Raw genomic sequence first — 19,870 nt, 5'->3', positions numbered from 1 at the left:
AGCACTGATAGTGACTGTTATCATTGCCTGTGCAGCCTGAGAGTATACTGAGTATACTTAACATGTTGGTAGCTCTGTGAAGCCGGGAAATGCAATGAATGTTCAGAAATTTTTAGCACAAGGTCTCTAACAAACCTTATTGAGCATGTTAAAATGGCAAGTAAATACAGGGTTCCCATAACTATATTTTAAAAAGAAAAACTGTTATCAATAATATTTGCATATCCCAAAACGTGTCTACAGAGAGGTATGTCTGAAGGCACATGCACTTATATAATATATATATGTATATGTATATATATATATATATATATATACACACACACACACATATAATACATACACACACTCTCACCAAATGTAGTTAAGTTTACCTAAGCTTTTCCATTATAAGCCTCTGTTTTCAGCTGCTTATAAAAAGCGTTTTCACTTTAGCTGAAGTTTTCTATGCTTGTGCTCCCCTGCAGGCAGAAGTATTTTGGACAATTTCAGCAAACATAGTTCAGCCACTTCAGAGAATGAGGTTAGAGGAAACGTAGATAGTTTTGATAGTTAGAAACATTTTTCAGCTATTTCTCTGAGGAGCTCTAGTGTGCCCATATCTAAGAGCAGGGAATTGAGATATGATAAGGGAGTGGCTTTACAGTTAGGAAGCTGCCTTTTTGCTTTGCCCAAGAAAGTCTACCCAAATTTGTTGGTTCACTTTCCATTGCCACTTTCACCTAATCCTGTATACTCTGTCCAAAGGTAGATGTTATCCATCTCCGTCTGATAGCTCAAAATCCTCTAACTCATCTTTTTGTACCTTATGTGTAATAAAAATAACGCCAGGCAAGGCAGACATCTATCTTCCTGTAAAACTAAGGTCCCTTGTTTGTGTTGAAATGAAAAACATCTGTCTTGAAATCCTTTACAAATATAATATGCTTCAGTTAGTTAGCTAGGACTCTAAGATGTGTTTGTCTCTCTGTGGAATCATGAATTAGTCTCTTATTGTACTCTGTGTGATATGTAAGCCACATGCAAGTAAATGGTGTTGATTCACAGACCTTGTTTTTGCTTTACACTAAGATTTGGTGAGGTGTTGGAAAGTATCCAGATAAACATATCAAGCAATTTATAAGCATTGCGAAACATTTCCAACAGGTACCTACTAGAGGATTGTAACTGATGACCCTGTAGGAGTGGGAGGTGAGCAGATGAGCCTCTCCTGGGTGTGGGGGTTGGAAATAGGATTGTAAATAACCAGGCTAGGAGCAAAAATAGAGTCTGGATAGAGAAAAGAATGTATTTATAAAATGTTTTGGAGTGGAGACTTAATAGCATGAACATACATATAAGGAATGAAAAGGATTTACCTACATATTCCTAAAGAGAAAACAGATGATTGCATGCAAAGGGACATCTTGTAGATTGTAGAAAAATGAGCAGTTCAAAGCTCTTTGAAGTATATAGAACACAATGCACAACCATTACACCATGGATAGTTTTAGCAGTATGCCCCTCTAATGGGTTGGGAGGGTCCTTTCACATAACTGGTAATAGGGTCTTGCTCCATCCATTTTAATTATGGTACCATTAACAAGCAGTCTAAATATCCAGAGACTTTTTTTTAAACCTACATGGGATACTAATGAAGTACAGAGTAATTTTTGCTAGATAGCAAAATACAGACTTAAGTGTATTTCTAGGAGAAAAAATCCAAAGGAAAGGTGCAGTGTATATAGGATGACCTGGTCTCTGGCTGTTGCTCAGTTCACCATTACTGAAAATAAAACAGTGTTTCAGTGCCAACAAGCTTCTTCTATTTCTGAACTCCATATAATACTTCCGCTAATGCATAGACACTCTAAATTCCCCCAAACATTCCATGTGACTGCACTCTACTTCCATATGAGGCTCCCTTTCCCCTACAGAGTCATTCGCAAGACATTTCTTGGCTTAAACCATCTACTGCCACTTATTTCCAAGGAGGGGACATACAACAGGAAAAGGGGCAGGCAATCCATACTTGTACATCTTGCTATTACAATAAAACCCTCTTTAGCAAAAGTTAATGGCTTTGTTTCAAACCTTCCTCTCATCCAGTTTTTGGTGTTATTTCCCAAGGTACATCACCTTTCATACCTTTATATTTTTTCTCTCACAAGTTGTATGTGCATTTTGAGGCAGAAAGTGTCTTTTCCTACATGTTTGTATAGGACGTCACATAACAGTGTCCTGGTCCCCTACTGCGGCCTGCCATACTGTAATTTAACGTGTGCTAATAATGTTTACAAGTGGACAAGGAAAATTATGGATTTTTGTTGTTAGATTTCTGATCAGGGTCATAATTTTTATCTGGAAGACTAGGAAATTTGTCATGGTATACTTACCCAGCTCAGAATAAATTTAGGAGCCTACATAACCCTTTGGAAAGGAAGATAATGCATAAACTGGGTTCATAGATTTCCTATTCATTGATGAAACAAATGAATTTGTGTGGAAAGGGTGTTCCTTCAAATAAACAGCTATTTTTTCCATCCATAAAAATCCTGTTTCGCTTGGGCCATGGTTGTAGAGAAAGTTAGTTGTAGAGTTAATTTGATTTCCACACAGAAGCTAATTGCTACAATTTTAGTGTTTACGGAAACAGGAAAAATGTTCAGCCCCAATGTTTTTTTGATGAAAAATGTAGAAACATCAATTTTCCGGTTCAAAATGGCATTTTGTTTTCAAAATTTTTTTCTAAAATGTTTAACTGCTCAAAACCAAAATGAAACTTTCATGAGACCAAAACAATACTTTGTTTTTCAGAATTGCCAGCAAATTGGAAAAAATATGTGCACAACTCTTTTTACAAACCTTGCACGCCATTTGATTACAGATAGGTGTATTTCTGTTCTTTAAAACTGTGTACATAATCACAGGACACACACGTTAAAATGGAAAACCTAGAGATATTACTGCCACCACAGATCTGAATTATTCAAGCGCAACAAAGTATCAGCCTGGTTAATAAATTATGCTAAAATCCCACTCTCAGTGGTGAGTGAGCAGGAACAGTTTGACATGTGTTCATACTGTTAAGGAAACAAACAAACTCATTGCCCTTTTTAGTTTCCAACGAGTTTTGGATGAAGCCTTTTTTGAATTACAGATCGTAAAATTGTGTTGGGACTTTTCTGGTAATCCATATTCAACGTGCCAGAAGCTAGATACTTACAATGCCAGATCAATGTTTCTGTCCTAATGCACATCCAAGTCTGATAAACTTATGGTATTCCCTAGGAGTTGGTGAGGAAGGATAAAGATGACACCATGGAGAGTGGGTGTTTTGCCCTAGCCCATGTCCTCCCAGTTCAGATAGGGTTAGGTAAGGTTGGAAGAGTGTGGTAATATACAATAAACGTGGAAGCTCAGCATAGGACTAGACAACCACATTTATTTGTTCAGTGTACACCACTGCCAGTGAATACTGCATCAAACTTGTTGCATTTTCTTGCAGCTTCCGCTTCTTACTCAGGACAGACAACTCTTAACCTTACTGCTAAAGAAAACTACCATTGTCTGTTAGTATGACTGGAACTAAAGATGAATAGTGAATTGGCCTTGAGCTAACTGTCAATCTGACTTTGATAGTCCATCACTTAAAAGGTCCTTTTATGTTTATGAAAAAGCATGACGTCAAAGCTATGGGAAAAAAATAATACCAATATTTAGGGCTAAACTTGCATGGCTTCCAAGAAAAGCCCCTTGTGTGAACTGTTTATTTCTCAATGCGCGTAACTAATTAGCTTGGCTTATAATAAGCCTGAGCTGTTGTAGTAAAAATTTCTTCTGCCATTTCAGAATAGCTTGTTTATGATGCATCTGTACATGATCCTTTTGATCTGGAATAACAGAAAATAAAGGATAAATGCTAAGCCATTTCCCTGGTTAAGCCAGGAACATGCTTGAATATAATCATTATCAGGTGAGTTATCTTATGCTCACTTTACCTGTTAAAAATGATTTGCTGCAGAGATTGTCCAGAGGTGGACCGTGGGCCAAATCCAGACAGCCAGATGCTTTTGAATGGACCTCGAAATCTTTTTATTTTATTGTTAATTATTTTCTCTAGAGTCTGAACCTTGACTGTACCTTGACAAGAAATTTGGACCTTGACAAAAATAATTGGCTACCTGTGTGTGTGTATGTGAAATCCTTTTAATCTGTATATCTGGTATGTTTTATTTGTTTTGTTCCACAAAAAGTAATTAGGGAGATACGATACCCTTTTTTGTAGCCATTCAGCAACTGAAAATAATTTTATCATAATTAACATTTGAAAATAATGAGCTTTTTCAATATGATGTTGTGTTTCAATTTATCCATTATTTTGTGCTGATAAAAGCGATACTGTTCAGTGTCTGATAAATACGAAGTTGATCAAACAGTGGTGACAATTTTTTCTTGGAAGGCTGTTGCCTTTCTTTTATTGCCTATATGATAGCATAGGCTCATTTCAGCATGAGTGATTTCATTTAAAAATATTCTTCGTGTTAAAAGGCAGCTCTGATATAAAAGTTACTATTAATGAAAATGTCTGAGGATACGCAATAGAAAACTAATTTAACTTAGATTTTCAACTGAAATATTTCTGTTCTGTCATCTGTTATTTCCAACGCATGTTTTAAAGAGGCTATCCTAATCTCGCTCAAATTATGTAATTAAGTATATATAAGCATTAAGTGTTCTATTTGCAAAGGAAAATGTAATTATTAATTTTGCTTAATTTTGTTTACATTTGTCATTTAGACTAAAAAAATATTTTACTGTTTTTTCAAAAAACTTGTCAGCTATTGCAAAAAACAAGACTCACTTGACCACTGATCACAGGAGACCAACCTAAATAACTTAATTTTATCACTTAAAATTAACAGACTAGTGGGAAAAACAATCCAATCTGGAATCTTGAATTAAGTTTCTGAACTGCAATTACTGGTACATTAGGAGGCAAATAGACATTTTTTCAGCTATTGTAATTTGCTGAAATGCAATTTACTTCAGTAGCCCTAACACAGAGATCTGGCCTATGAAGTATATCTGGGGCCTGGTCTACACTACGCGCTTAAACCGATTTTAGCTGCGTTAAACCGATTTAACGGCACACCCATCCACACTACGAGGCCCTTTATATGGATATAAAGAGCTCTTTAAATCGGTTTCTGTACTCCTTCCCAACGAGAGGAGTATCGTTTTTAGCACTATTACGATATCAGATTAGGGTTAGTGTGGCCGCAAATCGACGGTATTGGCCTCCGGGCGGTATCCCACAGTGCACCACTGTGACTGCTCTGGACAGCAATCTGAACTCAGATGCAGTGGCCAGGTAAACAGGAAAAGCCCCGCGAACTTTTGAATTACATTTCCTGTTTGCCCAGCGTGGAGCTCTGATCAGCATGAGTGGCATGCAGTCCCAAATCCAAAAAGAGCTCCAGCATGGACGTACGGGAGATACTGATATGATCGCTGTATGGGGAGAGAAATCTGTTCTATCAGAGCTCCGTTACAGAAGATGAAATGCAAAGCATTTGAAAAAAAATCTCCAGGCTACACAGTGCTGCGTGACAAGCATAACGGAAAGCCAAAGAATCAAATGGACACTCGTGGAGGGAGGGAGAGGTACTGAGGATCCAGCTATCCCACAGTCCACAGCAGTCTCCGAAAAGTATTTGCATTTTGGCTGAGCTCCCAATGTCTGTAGGTTCAAACACACATTGTCCGGCATGGTTCGGGTTAGCTCGTCAATTTACTCCCCTCCTCATGTGAAGAAAAGGGAAAGAAATTGTTTTCTGACTTTTTCGTGTCACCCTATGTCTACTGAATGCTGGTGTAGACGTGATGCTGCAGCAGTGAAGAGCAGATCCGCTCTTCTCCCTCTCCCGGTGGCAGATGGTACAATATGACTGCTATCCGTCATCATCATCAGCCTGTGAGTTCTCCGGCTGGCCTCAGGTGAGGCTGGCCGGGCGCGCCTGGGTAAAATAGGAATGATTCCTGGTCATTCCAGTTGATGGTACAGAACGCCCGGTTACCGTCCTCATCATAGCAACTGAGGCTGAGCTCCATCCGCACCTCCCTTCATGTGTAAAGAAAATATTCTGTACTGCCTGGACTATCATAGCAGCGGATGCGGGCTCCTCTCCCCGCATAGCTATAATGTCCTGCCTGACTGTCATAGCAGCGAGGGCTGTCCTCCCTCTCATTTATCTAACTAACAAGTCACTGTTTCTTATTCTGCATTCTTTATAATTCATGACACAAATGGGGGACACTGCCACGGGAGCCCAGGAAGGTTGGGAGGAGGGAAGCAACGGGTGGGGTTGTTGCAGGGGCACCCCCCGTGATGGCATGCAGCTATTCATTTCTGCGGGATTGACACGGAGCAGCTGTGCTCTCGATGCACTGGTTCTCTATACACTTGCCCATATTCTAGGCAGGACTGACTCTATTTTTAGAAATAAAGGAGGATTGACTCGGGGAGTCATTCCCATTTTTGCCCTTCGCCCCCGGCTGACCTCAGCCAGGGCACCCATGATGCAGCAGACAGTACGAGACGACAGATACCTGCATCTTATTGCCAATTTTATATGGCAGCAGATGTACAGAACAACTGATAACCGTCTCTATCAGGACAAAAGCAAATGAATGCTGCTGTGTAGCGCTGCAGTATCACCTCTGTCAGCGGCATTCCAGTATACATGGTGACTGTAAAAAAAAAAAAAAAAAAAAAAAAAAAGCTGAACAGGCTCCATGGGTCTGCCAGGGCAATCCGGGAAAGGGCCGCGAGTGATTGTCTGCCATTGCTTTCCCGGAGGAAGAATGATGACAACATTTACCAGAACCACCTGCGACAATGATTTTTGCCATCAGGCACTGGGATCTCAACCAGAATCCAAGGGCAGAGCTGCGGGAATTATGGGATAGCTACGGAATAGCTACCCACAGTGCAACGCTCCGGAAATCGATGCTAGCCTCGGACCATGGACGCATACCGCCGAATTAATGTGCTTAGTGTGGCCGCGTGCACTCGACTTTATATAATCTGTTTTACAAAACCGGTTTATGTAAAATCGGGATAATCCCATAGTGTAGACGTACCCTGGGATAAACATGCATCTAGACTAATGTTATAACGACTCCACAAAACAATAACGCACTCCTTTTACCTGTTCTTGCAGGTGCAGACTCACCTTGAAAATCCAACCAAGTACCACATTCAGCAAGCCCAACGGCAGCAGGTAAAGCAGTACCTTTCTACCACTCTAGCAAATAAACATACCAACCAAGCTCTGAGCTTGCCCTGTCCAAACCAGCCTGGTGATCATGTCATGCCACCTGGAACTGGAAGCAGCGCACCGAACAGCCCAATGGCCATGCTTACACTTAACTCCAACTGTGAAAAAGAGGTAAATAACCATGCATCTGCCCCTGCACTGTACTGTGTTATTGTCTTATGCTTAATATAATTCTAACTTGTCTTCTGTGAATAATGTTAAGCCAGAGTCACTCATGATAAAGATCTTAAATTTGTCTTTTCTTATGAAGTGTTGACTTGAAAAATATAGTTGTCATTTCTAATATATAAAATATGTATATAGCAATATAAAATATTTGGGATGAAAAATCTCTGGCCCAGTTCAAATATTTTTTTTTAACCTTTGCGCTGCTGTACTCAGCTTACACATCTTATTAAAGCCTCTTTTGTGCCTGTCAGTGCACAGAACAGTGAGTAATTGGCCTTTGATGAATGCAAAGCCATTTTTGTTGGTTGTAACTTTCTGGAATAATGCTTTTGTGGCTCATTCAGAGTATAAAGCGTAAAAGACATTTTTTTAAAAAGAAAGAAGACCACAAACCATTGTGAGCAGAGAATTTTTGAAGTAAAATAAAATTGAAATAACTTTTCACAAAAGTGATCGGTCTATATCTGATTTGTCAGTTCTCGAAGGAAACTTGCACAGTAATTTCAAAAGATAAGCCTGGGAGATTAAATTCATATCTTTAATAAGACTGATCTTTTTAATGTCTAGCAAAGTCACTGGATTTATGTCTTCTTATAACAACCTATAACCCACTTAACCCCCCTTTCTGTCCTATAACTACAGGAGTATTATCAGGCAACTTCACCTTATATAGCCCTTGAAGTATGTGTTAACTGCTTATGCTAAATAATCTGTTTCACCTGATATATATCTCCATTTATTTATTTATTTAATACATTTCCCAGACTGGAGGAAGAGCTGTGTGTAAGCTCAAAAGCTTCTCTCTCTCACTAACAGAAGACGGTCCAATAAAAGATCTTCGCTCACCCACCTTGTCTCTCGTTCGAGTTATGAGTTAGTTAGATAGCTTCCCAAAATATCACTGTGTTTATACCCTTTAAAATATTACTGCTTGGGATTTCAGTCTCAGCCCTCCATTGTGCACGTGCAAAATTTCACTTGCATGATGCCTAGAAGTTTTCTGCAGCAGCATTTGCTGCAACAACCTCACTGGTGCTGACGAATGTGTGCCAATGCTAATGCTTATGTACATCTGTAAGTGTAAGACGATCCAGTGCATATAAGTCAGTGTGTATTTGTGCGCCTGCATAAGTCCAGGGAAGAAGACTCTCTTAAAAACAAATTTATCCAGTGGTCCTACTTTGATAGTATGTAATAATGCAGTGTGCATGTCTTCTCAGATTTACTTTTTGCAGTGATCACTTTGCACATGCCAAGAAAGCAGGGCTTTCCTGTTCTTTTATTCCATTGTTTACATGCTTTAAAACAAATGAAAATAAAATAGCTCCATCCCATAATCATGATCACACTCCCATTTTGCTTTTTCTCTGGGGAGTTAAAGCTTCACATTGCTGTGTCATCAGGCACATGTGTGCATGACACTGGCTCAACTATGCCGTTCTAGAGGAGAGACTATGCCATAAATTCAGGTCCATGCTTTGCTTTTTCCCTCCTTTTTTATATTCACAGGGATTTTATAAATTTGAAGAGCAAAGCAGGGTGGAGAGCGAGTGTCCAGCTCTGAACACACACACGCGAGCGTCATGCATGCAGGTACTGGATGACACAGGAGCTGGGAGAACAGAACCCTTTATAAAGAGAACCTATGTTTCTCCATGATCACCAATATGGATAATTGCCGCCTAATTTGTAAGGGTTTTTTTTCTTAAGGATAAGAGTGGCAGAATTGCTATATAAAAACGAAATCTGTGGTGTCCTTTTCTGAGTTTATTTCAAAAGTGCATTAGAAGTCTATCTGAAAAGGGTTGACTCTTCTTCCACACATCAATCTTAGCCTATGAAAAACCTCTGCATTCTCAATAAATCTTGGGAAGATTGTTGGAAAGAATCCTCTTGTATATTGCTCTCTTAATAGGATTTCAGTGGAAAGGAGAAATGCATTCTAATTCTATCCTGTTATTCTATTTAGGATGCTCTAGTATGTTGATTGACCTTCTTTCTATGGAGATTACATTCAGATTTGATAATGTGAGATGAAGTAGTTTAATATTTCCTTATTAGCATAGGGATAATATAAGTCAAAGATATGAATTCTCACTCCTCTGCAAAAATGGTGTCTAGTATATAGCCTGTAATTGCTACAGTGTCTCTTTGTTACTATATTTTCCTCTCTAGACTCCCTGGTCTGTTGAGCTGGTTTGGAAACTGCATCTCCTATGAGTCACTCATGGAAATAGATGCCAATAGAGAAATATCAGGGAGGTGAATGAGTTGGATTCCACCAGGTGGAGGCAACCATTTCAAGGACAAACTTTTGAAATCCTTGGCAATGGTGATAGGCAAGAGAGTGAAATACAAGGGTTAGGAGAGGGGAGAAGGAAAAGTGAGGAGAGGAGGTTAGAAAGAAGAGACAGACGAGGACCAGGAAGGAAGGTTCATAGAAGTCCCACAACTCTTTCATAAAGTTATATGCCAGTTTTAAAAAACGCACAGAAGCTAGTCTCAAATTATGTATGTGTTTTGCTGATAGTGTTTGAATAGACTTCTGTTTCCATCCTCTCCAGTGCACATGCCATCATGGTTTACTGCTATCTCTGATTTTATGGTACTTCAGAAAAAGAAGAAAAAAGCCTCACAACTCTATCAGTTACAAAGCTGTAATTCAAACCTCACTCTGATCAAAGTCCCTAGGAATACAAATGCTGGCCATTATACAAGAACGGACTCTCTGAAGTTGCCACAAGAAACCATTCTGAAATGTGTAGAATTGCCACGCTGGTTGGTGGCACTGGAGACAGTGCCCTTTTCTTTGCTTTGTGCCTCCCAAACCCACCTGTTTGTGGCACATTTGGTCTTGATTTGCTTGGCAACTCAATGTTGACTCCTCCTGCTGATTAAAGAATGTCCTTGATGATATCTGAAGAGAGCTTACCCGCTCCTGGGATGGGAGAGTAGTGATTATCACTGGGAGACAGAATTGGAGTATGGCAAAAATGCATAGGCTTCAGGGTCCAACAGAGACAGGACTAAAGGGGGGGGCGGGGGCTGTGTGCATTGCTGGGTCTCTTTTTAATCTTTGAATATTACTATTGTGTACAACCCTGTTACAAACTCAGTTTCAAGTCATTTGCATTTTTCCCCGTTCACCTCTCTGTTGCAGATGGATGATGTAATTGACGACATAATTAGCTTGGAATCAAGTTATAATGAAGAAATCCTTGGCCTGATGGATCCGGCCCTGCAAATGGCAAATACGGTACAGTGGTCCTTTCTTTTCCTCTATAGTGACTGCTAGACCTCCTGTCTAGCTACATCTAAATCCCCTCCGCTTTAGAATAGCTTTTAGTGTGAAATCAGAACACAGCACATTTTGCTAGCCGCTGTCTCTAGTGGTTAGGTAGATGATAGAATAATTATTAAGAATTTACACTGGAAAGCAATAGGGTGGAACTTGATTTAAAAAAATTAGCTATTGCTGTGTGACAGCAGTTACAAGGGGTTGGATTTTTGTATAGCCATAACTATCTGTGTTGGAGTCATATTTAGGGGACTCCTGTGCTAGTTGCAAGGGTAGGAGTTTTTTTCCCTCATCCCTAGTGGCAGGTGGTCATGGTACCTGGCCCGGTCTCCAATTAGCAAAGGGTAAGCTCATTTCACCTGGTTTTGTCCTTACACTGTGAGATGGAGCTAGCCCAGGGAAGTTAAATTCAGCCTGGGGAATCAGCAGCCCAGATGTAAAGATCCCTGTGCCCCGAGATTCGTACATCCGTACATAGCTTTACATCAGGTGCAAGGTAAGCAGATAGACTTACACCAGGTTTAAACCTATTTGTATCTACATGCAAAACTGCACGGGTTTAACCAAATGAGTTTAACATTACACCTTTAGTTTAAACCAATTTAACTTCTGTGTGTAGACAAGAGACAAGACATCTCTTTCTAGATGAGGCAGAGGTCAGTACGAGGGCAGAAAAGTAACATAAGGGAGTAAAGAAAATGACAGCTTAAGAAAGAGAGGTACTTGGAAATCCTGCAGTATGCAGTGGCACTTTAACTCAATGATTTGAGACACTGTGGCCCATATAATGCAAAAAATGTGGAAACCTCTCCCATTCCCTGTGTGTTTTTCATGTTAGAGCAGGAAAATCCCAAATCAGGCTAGGTCTATACTATGCAGGCAGCTCTCAAATTAACTAAATACAGTTGGCTTAAACAAGTCCACGTTATGTGAATTACTCTTTAACATTTATGGGAGAGTTTGGGCTCCCTCTTATGGTTACATTTTAAACTTCCAAGGCTTTTTTCCCTCTCTCCACTCCCCCCTCCCCCTTGCAAGTATAGTCAGTTTTTTTAAAACTAACTCTACTGCAACAATATCATAACATACGAAAAAACGAGTTAGTTCTCATGCAGAGGTCTTTCGTAGCCTGGAGAGTGAAGTTCCTTGGCATCCGGATGGCATTGTTTATATATTCTGTATCATCCTTTGCTTTCTGTGTCTCCTGGGATCTCGCCTTTGAGAAAGGATTGCAGAGTAGTTATTTTTCACATCCAGGCACGTTTTCACTAGTGATGTTGAGCTCCCTGTTTTCACATGGAGCCGAGAACAGATTTCTTAGCAAATGTTGGCTTTGTTCAAGTGTTTCAGATGGTACACAGCAAGTGACCCTTCTCCTTTTCTTATTTTTTCCAGTTACCCGTATCTGGCAATTTGATTGACCTTTATGGCAACCAAGGCATGCCTCCTTCAGGGCTGAACATCAGCAACTCGTGTCCAGCTAATCTTCCCAATATAAAAAGGGAGCTCACAGGTAAATGATCTTAAAATGTTATCACTTGGAATGATCTGACATGAAAGTTTCTTTCTTTAAGAGATGTTTTTGAAAATTTAGTTACGCAAAAGGAAATTTGGAGGTGTTCGGTTCTCCAGTTTTCTGTAAATTTCCTAGCAGGCCTGTTAGCTTCCACTACACAGCACATAAGGGATTAGTTTCCTTTCCGTAGATATGTAATCAGTTTGCTTTATAACAAACAAGGACAGTACCATAATGCATATGGGGGATGGGATAGCTCAGTGGTTTGGCCTGCTAAACCCAGGGTTGTGAGTTCAATCCTTGAGGGGGCCATTTAGTGATTGGGGCAAAAATCTGGGGATTGGTCCTTCTTTGAGCAGGGGGTTGGACTAGATGACCTCCTGAGGTACCTTCCCACCCAGAGATTCTATGATTCATGGAAATCCAAGGGTTTTCACAATCAACCTGCAGAGTAAAACTCTGCAGCATTTGAAAGCTCTTTGCATCTCTTACATAGCTACTCTCTGTTAGCTGCTGCTCCAGCTATAGGTGTAATAGTGACTTGAATTAACATGATGCTTCTCAGGAGACTTCACTGAGAAGAATACTGTATGTAGTGACTCTGCCAGCAGGGGTGATTATTAATGATAAGAAAATAATTTACAATACTGTCAGGCAACGAATGTGGGATCGTATAACAAATGTCAAATTACTCCTTGCTGCTGCATTTAGGTGGTCAGGTATTGTGGAATGAATGGATATTTACTCATTTACATCATAATAAAGGCTAAGAACCTTCCTAGACTCTCATCACCTAAGTCCTAAAACAGCCTTTCCTTACCTATGAATAGCACTCTGATCCCAAAAGTTTAGATGCATTAGGAAGTAACAGATGTATAAAATCACTTTCCATTGCAGCTCCAAAGGAAAGGACATGTATTCAAAAAAGATATGAGTTTAAGAAAGCAATAACCCAAAAACCTATTCCACTGTTTAAAATACAAATGTATGCAGAAGCAAACTAGAGTGAAGCTTTAAGACTGTGGGTGTGTTTTAGAGAAGGGAAAGCTGGCATTTCTTTGAGGCACCTCTCACTGTCTTAGTTTCACTTTCATTTTGGGAATGAGGCAAAATAGAAGCTAACCACGTTTAGGTGATAGGTCAGCCCACTTTTTAAGTGCATGCCCATGTAAAACTGGCTTTAAGAACATGACCAATTCCTCTTAACAAGAGACATACTCTAAGAACGATCAGGTATTTGAGGACGCAACCTTCAGCAGACATGCCAGAGGCATAGTTTCTTGGCTGCCTACATTCTTACCTATTTCCTAGGTTGGCATCCTGCAAACTCAAAGCTCACTGAACTAAACCACAGATGTTGGGCAGCAGTGAGCTCCAATGTACTCCTTGATCAGTTCTGCACGTGCTGACTCTTCTGGTGGGAGTCCTACCTCTTTGCCAGTGCCAAGCCATTGGCACCATTTGCTTTCTGACATACCGTCATGCCACATAAACAAAGGCTGTTGTGGCTGATAAAATGGTCACTTGCCTTGGAAGGCCGTTAGGATTGTGGTAGAGGAGTAGAGGTGCTTTAAAAAGGTGTGCTACTCAAAAGCCCTGTGTGAAGGTAGTCAGATCGCAGACCATAGCAACCAGGTGCAGGACATTCCACAATGGCGGAAAGTTACTGGAGCCTCTGGATGCAAGCTAAGCACACAGCCTGAGGGAATATGTAGGAAAACAGCCAGACTGGCAGATGCACATTACAAGGTTGTGTAAGACTTGGGACACAGGCGCCAACTTTTCTCGGCGCAGGTGGGTGCTCAACCTTCCCTCGGCACTGCCCCGACTCCACCCCTGCCCTGCCCCCTCCCGCCCTCACCCCCATTCCAACGCCTTCCCTAAAGTCCCTGCCCCAGTCCCGCCTCTTCTCTGAACGTGCTGCATGCCCCCTTCTTCCTCCTCCATCGCAGCACTTGCCACCGCAAAATAACTCGGGAGGAGGTGGAGCAGAGGCGGAGGTTCAAATCAGAGTGTCGTATTTTCCTTGAGGAGATCTGTTGCTGTAAATGAGGATTTTGTTGTCCCCAGTGTGGACACAGACACAGAATTCTGATCTCTGCATCCTCAGGGTAGAAAAGCCTTTTGCTGTCCCATAACTGAGGTCTGGAAGTACCGTGATATTGAGAACATCATAGTCCCTTTTCTGTGTTCAGGAAAACACATCATGATCTGCAATAGAGCTGCTTCTTCCTTGTTTTGTATTGTGTTCCCATCTGATTAGTAAAATTATTTGTACTGCAACAGGAATATGTGTAATTGCAGATTTAAAGTATTTTAAATCATATTTTTCACACCTTTCCTTGTGGGATTTAAACGCTTTGCTTGTCTGCACAGGAGGGCTGAGAGGTTCAAATCCAGTGGAAGAATCTTACCCTGTTTCTAGGTGGCTATGCAGATGCCTCCGTAGAATTTTTGGGTTAATTTCTTCCCTGTTGTAACTCCAATCCAGTGATTGTATTTTATCAAGGATTATATCTAAAACTTCTGAAGAAGTGAATTCCCTCCCCTCCCCCCATAATGCTTGGATAATTCTTGCACTGCTGTTAGCACATTGTTGTGTCTTAGCTTTGTGCTTAAGTACCCTGCTGAGATAGGTCCCTTCTCTTTTCTTAGGCTTGATCTACACTTAAAGTTAGGTTGACCTAGCAATGTCAGTCAGGGGTGTAAAAAAACACACACACCCCGACTGACACAGTTATGTTGACCTAACCCCCAATATAGGCACAGCTGTGCCAATAGAATAGTGCTTTTATCGGCGTAGTTATCATCATCTGGAGAGGTGGTATTTCCACGTGGATGGAAAAACCGTTTGTCTCTGTAGCCCTCCTCTATGCCAGAGGTTCTCAAACTTTTTTTGCTGAACCCCTCTTTGAAAATATTTCAGGCTCTGACAATCCTCCTTCCGCCCCCTGCCCCAGTTACTGTACGTACTCATAGGAGCTCTAAATGAAGCATGTAATCGCTATCCCTGCGGTCAAAGGCACTGACGCCTCTCAAAAACTGTAACGCAACAGTATGGTATTGCCACCCTTACTTCTGGCAGCAGAACAGTCTTCAGAGCTGGGAGACTGGCAGCTGCTATACCCACCTCCCTTCCAGCTCCCCTCCCCCAGCAGTGCCCTGTATTTGGGAATTTGAAGTATGGTAACCCAACAAAGGATCTAAAGCTCATCCCAATATTTTTTGTGATCTGGTGACCCCCGTGCAATTGCTTTGTGATCCCCTTTTGGGTCGGGACCACCAGTTTGAGAAACGCTGGATGGGGTTATGTCAGCAAAGCTACGACGATGTAGCTGTGTCAGTATGGCCTCCGTAGTGAGGCATATCCCTCATGATCAGATAAATGACATCAGACATATGGACGTGCTTTATAAATTGCTATGTTGTACTACTTGAATTTCCAAAATTCTAATGACTTCATTCACGTGCACAGCGTGTATTTTTCCTACAGAATCAGAAGCAAGGGCGCTGGCTAAAGAGAGGCAGAAGAAAGACAATCACAACTTAAGTAAGTTTGATTATGCTCAGTATACAGTATTTCCGTAATATTTTAGTTGATGACCCACAGTGATGAGTAAGTTACACAGATGACTATTAAGGATTTAATTATTTTTAAAAAGGCATTGAATGCAGGCTGCTTAAAGCTTTGGGTGGTTTACTGTGCAGTTCTTACATCACTTTGTTATTGGTTATAGCCACAGATCAAATATCCCAAATGCTCTCATATTGATTGCTGAAACTTGCTATTGAATTGAAAACAATATTTTTTTAAAACAATTATTTGAGAACAATTTTTTAAACTTATCAAAATATGATCCAAATTCTGAATTCAAAGGGGTTTCACTTGCACTGGTATAACTGAGAGGAGAATGTGGCCAGTTGCCTTTGACAAATAAACCATGCAAAATGTTACCAAAATTTGTAGTTTAAACGAAAACTTAATGTACGCAATCAATTCATGTATTTCTTTTTTAAACTTGTGTGCATAAGTATATCTATATCTTTTTATTATGATTATTATTATTATTATTTATTATTTTAAGGAGCATACTTTTATATGTGCCAACCATGAATACATGTGTTTTACTAACTTGAAAATTCTAAAAGGACTCTTTAGGATCCTTTATTTCTTGTTTTTAGAAATGATATAATGTCATGCGTCTCTTTAGAAAGCAGAACTCTCCAGTGGTTTCAGTAGCAACATCTCCTTGCTGGCACAGTATGGTTTAAGATTTTTAAATTGGGTCATGTAGTATTTTAAGTAAGTATGGCAAAGACTTAAAGAATGAGACTGGGACTCAGAACCTTAGGTCTTTTTCTGCCTTTCCACTGACAAACTGGATGTCCCTGGACAAATCACTCAGTTTCTGTGTCTTAATTTATCCAGTTGAAAAGTGGGTATAAGACGTACATCAGTTACGCTTTGTAACATACTTGTGAGACAGGTATCAGTATACATGTATACAAGTATAAAGCATAAAGTGTTTTTGAAATCTTTAAGTTAAAGAGGTTTCATTCTGTAAGCAGAAAGCATTATTTTTACTAATGTATATTTCTTTGTTATTTTCCTAAAGTTGAACGAAGGAGAAGATTTAATATTAATGATCGTATTAAAGAATTAGGCACGTTGATACCAAAATCAAATGACCCGTAAGTATGGTACTGTCTCTTCGGTAATGATGATATGTGTGAATTTTTGTTAAAATGTCTTAAGAGTGCCTTTGTGCTCAATAGCTAAATATACTTTGGGAGTACATTAAGCTAAACTGCTGAAGGGCTCTCTGGGCACCCAGTAAGAGTGTCCACATGGACAATTAGCGTGGAGTAGCTAGTGTGCTTGAAATTCACACCCTAGTTTGTTGTGCACTAATTTCCCTGTGTAGACAAACCCCTGAAAGGATACACCACCCACACCTCTGAGTTTCTCTTCACAACAACTGAAATCTTTAAAGATTTTGAATATTTTTTGTTTTATCCTCCTGGAAGATTATGTAGATGGTGTATCTTAATGAACCGTATCAGGCAATGAATTCTCCTTTGCAGAAGCACTAGTCTGGCCCACAGGAACTTGACAGCAGTTGTCAGTGAGTACCCAGTGTACAGCCCTGCCCTTTCAGAAAATGGAAAAAACCAAAACATTGCTTCTTCCCGGTTCTCCACATCATTGACTGCGAACTTGCCACAAGCACGCCCCGGCTTGCACATCCGTGCAGAAGTAGCTTTATTAAGTAATTTACTGTAGTTAATTTACCGTAGCTAGGATAAAAATATATAAGGGATATGAAACCTTCATGTTCCAGGACGAAAGCCAATCACTAAAGGCCTGAATCAGTGCCCATGGAAGTCAGTGGGAGTATTACCATTGATTCAGTGAATGTCTGATCATGTGCTTCACACTAACTGCCTTGGGTAGGAGGAAACTTTCCTACTGGCATGTTGGCACATAACTGTTTCCCATGGAGGTTTTATATCTTCCTCTGATACTAGCCACTATGGGATAAGATACTGGACCCAAGTGGACCGTTGGTCTGGCAATTCAAATGGAAAATAATAACGCTCCAAAGCAGATAGTCCTCTCAAGTCAAAAAAAAAGGGAAACAAGGCTAATGCTTACTTCCTGTTGTAGTACATGAATTGGGAGTTCCTGGTCCCTGATGCAGAATCCAGAACAGGATTCCTGCTGGCTACTGAGCTGAGCCAGATGCTTTCCATGTTCCAGTGGACCTAAATCTTGTCTTGACATGCTGATTCTCCCACCATCCACAGAAGGGGAAACCCACATAAGTACCATCATAATGAGTTTGGACAGGGTGGTTAAAATATCTGTACATTCCAGTACAATGCCTTCAAGCAATCCATATATCCTAACCCTCTTGCGAGGACCTGGCATCAGAAGCATTAATTAGGCCTTGTCTACATGGGAGAAAACTGACTGGCATAGCTGTTCTGCAAAAACTCCTCCATGTGGACATTACTCCCAAATAAGTGATTTTATTCCAGAATATTTACTCCACTTCAGAAGCATAACAAATTCCAGATTATAAGCATCTCTATTCTGGATAGATGTCCACAGAGGAAGCTATTCTGGAATAGCTATCGCAGAATAGCTTTTTCAGCAGTGGCTATGCCGGTCAATTTCTCCATGTAAAGAATCCCTTATACAATGTCTCTTGAAATTTTTAGAAAAGTATTGTGAGGTACACCCCTTACAGAAAGGACTTAATTGTGAACACTTCCAGTGTGTTCCCCTAGATCAAAGCCCTGTTGAGCAAATGGAGGTGAACCTGAAGAGTAGGCACTTGCCTCAATTTCTGGTCAGCCCATTTAGAAAGAGATCCTTGGGGTGGCTGCCATTCCTGAAATAGGCTTGTCCTTGCGTTGAGATTGCTTGAAAGATCTACCAGCTGTACATAAAGCAGAGATCTGACACCTTGGTCTCATTAATGATCCCAGAGCATTTTTCATAAGGGTGAAGGTGTTAATCCTGGTGTCTTGACCAAACTCCAGTTGGGGTGTTTGAAGTGAACAGGCAGTTTATCCAAGGAGCACAGGATTTGGGCCATTTGTTCTTTGAGATCTCTTCTGCTCTCCACTAGTAATGAAGTATATACTAGTATCAAAACAGGAAAGTTGTTGTTCCCTCTAGAGGAAAATTGGTGGAGTAACTTGATTAACCCATATTTCTTGAGGTGATGATCTACATCCATTTTACATTACCATAGAAACTCATTATACACAACGGTTCTTGATTCTTCATGAATGATCACCAAGAAGAAATCTGCCAGTTCACCTTTCACTCTGTTTACATTTTTGCTTCAGAGATGGGATAATCTAGAGATCGCTCATTTGCTTTTGCTATCCTGAAATTGAAAATAATGTTCTATATTTCTTTCTTCGTAAGTTTCTCAGTGCCATGGAGTAAATAAATAAAGCAGGTGCTAGGTCTGGGCATTAGCTACATAAGCATTTATCAAGTGGTTTGATATATTGCTTGAGACCACGTGATTGCAATATTAATCAGAAGAGCAAAGATCAGTACACTGAAGTTCGTAAAGGATGCGCTGAATAGCAGGAAAATACACTTGTGTTTTTTTTTTAAGGTGTTGAAGAGACAGACAGTTCCTTCCAGCACTATTAATTGGTCTTTGTCCCCCACATTACACACAATGTCTCTTCCTCCTTCCCTACTAAGGAATCCCTGGAAAATGCACTCTTGGTTGCATCATCAATGAGTTTTGTGTTTGATTCTGTGCCAACATGTTAGATCTAAGCCTTGCTATTGTTGTCATAAACAGATAGCTAAGGGTTAATGTTTCTTTTACCTGTAAAGGGTTAACAAAGGGAAGCAAACACCTGACCAGAGGACCAATCAGGAAACCGGATTTTTCAAAGCTCAGGGAGGGAATTTTTGGAGTGTGTCTTTTGTCTGTGACTCTGTGCTCTCTCGGCTCTGAGAGAGGATCTTTTTACCTTCAGGTTTTCTAATCTTCTGTTTCCAAGTTGTGAGTACAAAGGTAGAAAAAC

The 19,870-nt window shown here is 40.3% G+C and overlaps 1 protein-coding gene across 14 annotated transcripts in view; it reads left to right on the top strand.

The window, feature by feature from the left end:
- Window positions 1-19,870, top strand: part of MITF (melanocyte inducing transcription factor) — a 165,459-nt gene that overhangs the window by 136,338 nt on the left and 9,251 nt on the right. For 10 of the 14 annotated variants that reach the window (XM_032772833.2, XM_075073159.1, XM_075073158.1 and 7 more), the window contains 6 exons: window positions 7,206-7,433; window positions 9,000-9,083; window positions 10,651-10,746; window positions 12,184-12,301; window positions 15,780-15,854; window positions 16,921-16,996. In XM_032772833.2, coding sequence (XP_032628724.1) covers window positions 7,206-7,433; window positions 9,000-9,083; window positions 10,651-10,746; window positions 12,184-12,301; window positions 15,780-15,854; window positions 16,921-16,996 — 677 coding nt within the window. The remainder of the gene's footprint in view (window positions 1-7,205; window positions 7,434-8,999; window positions 9,084-10,650; window positions 10,747-12,183; window positions 12,302-15,779; window positions 15,855-16,920; window positions 16,997-19,870) is intronic. The other 4 variants (XM_032772834.2, XM_032772839.2, XM_075073163.1 and 1 more) reach the window with 3 other exon arrangements.

The sequence above is a fragment of the Chelonoidis abingdonii genome, chromosome 17, assembly GCF_003597395.2.
Source record: "Chelonoidis abingdonii isolate Lonesome George chromosome 17, CheloAbing_2.0, whole genome shotgun sequence".
Lineage (NCBI taxonomy): Eukaryota > Metazoa > Chordata > Testudines > Testudinidae > Chelonoidis > Chelonoidis abingdonii.
This window is presented reverse-complemented; position numbering and strand designations above follow the sequence as displayed.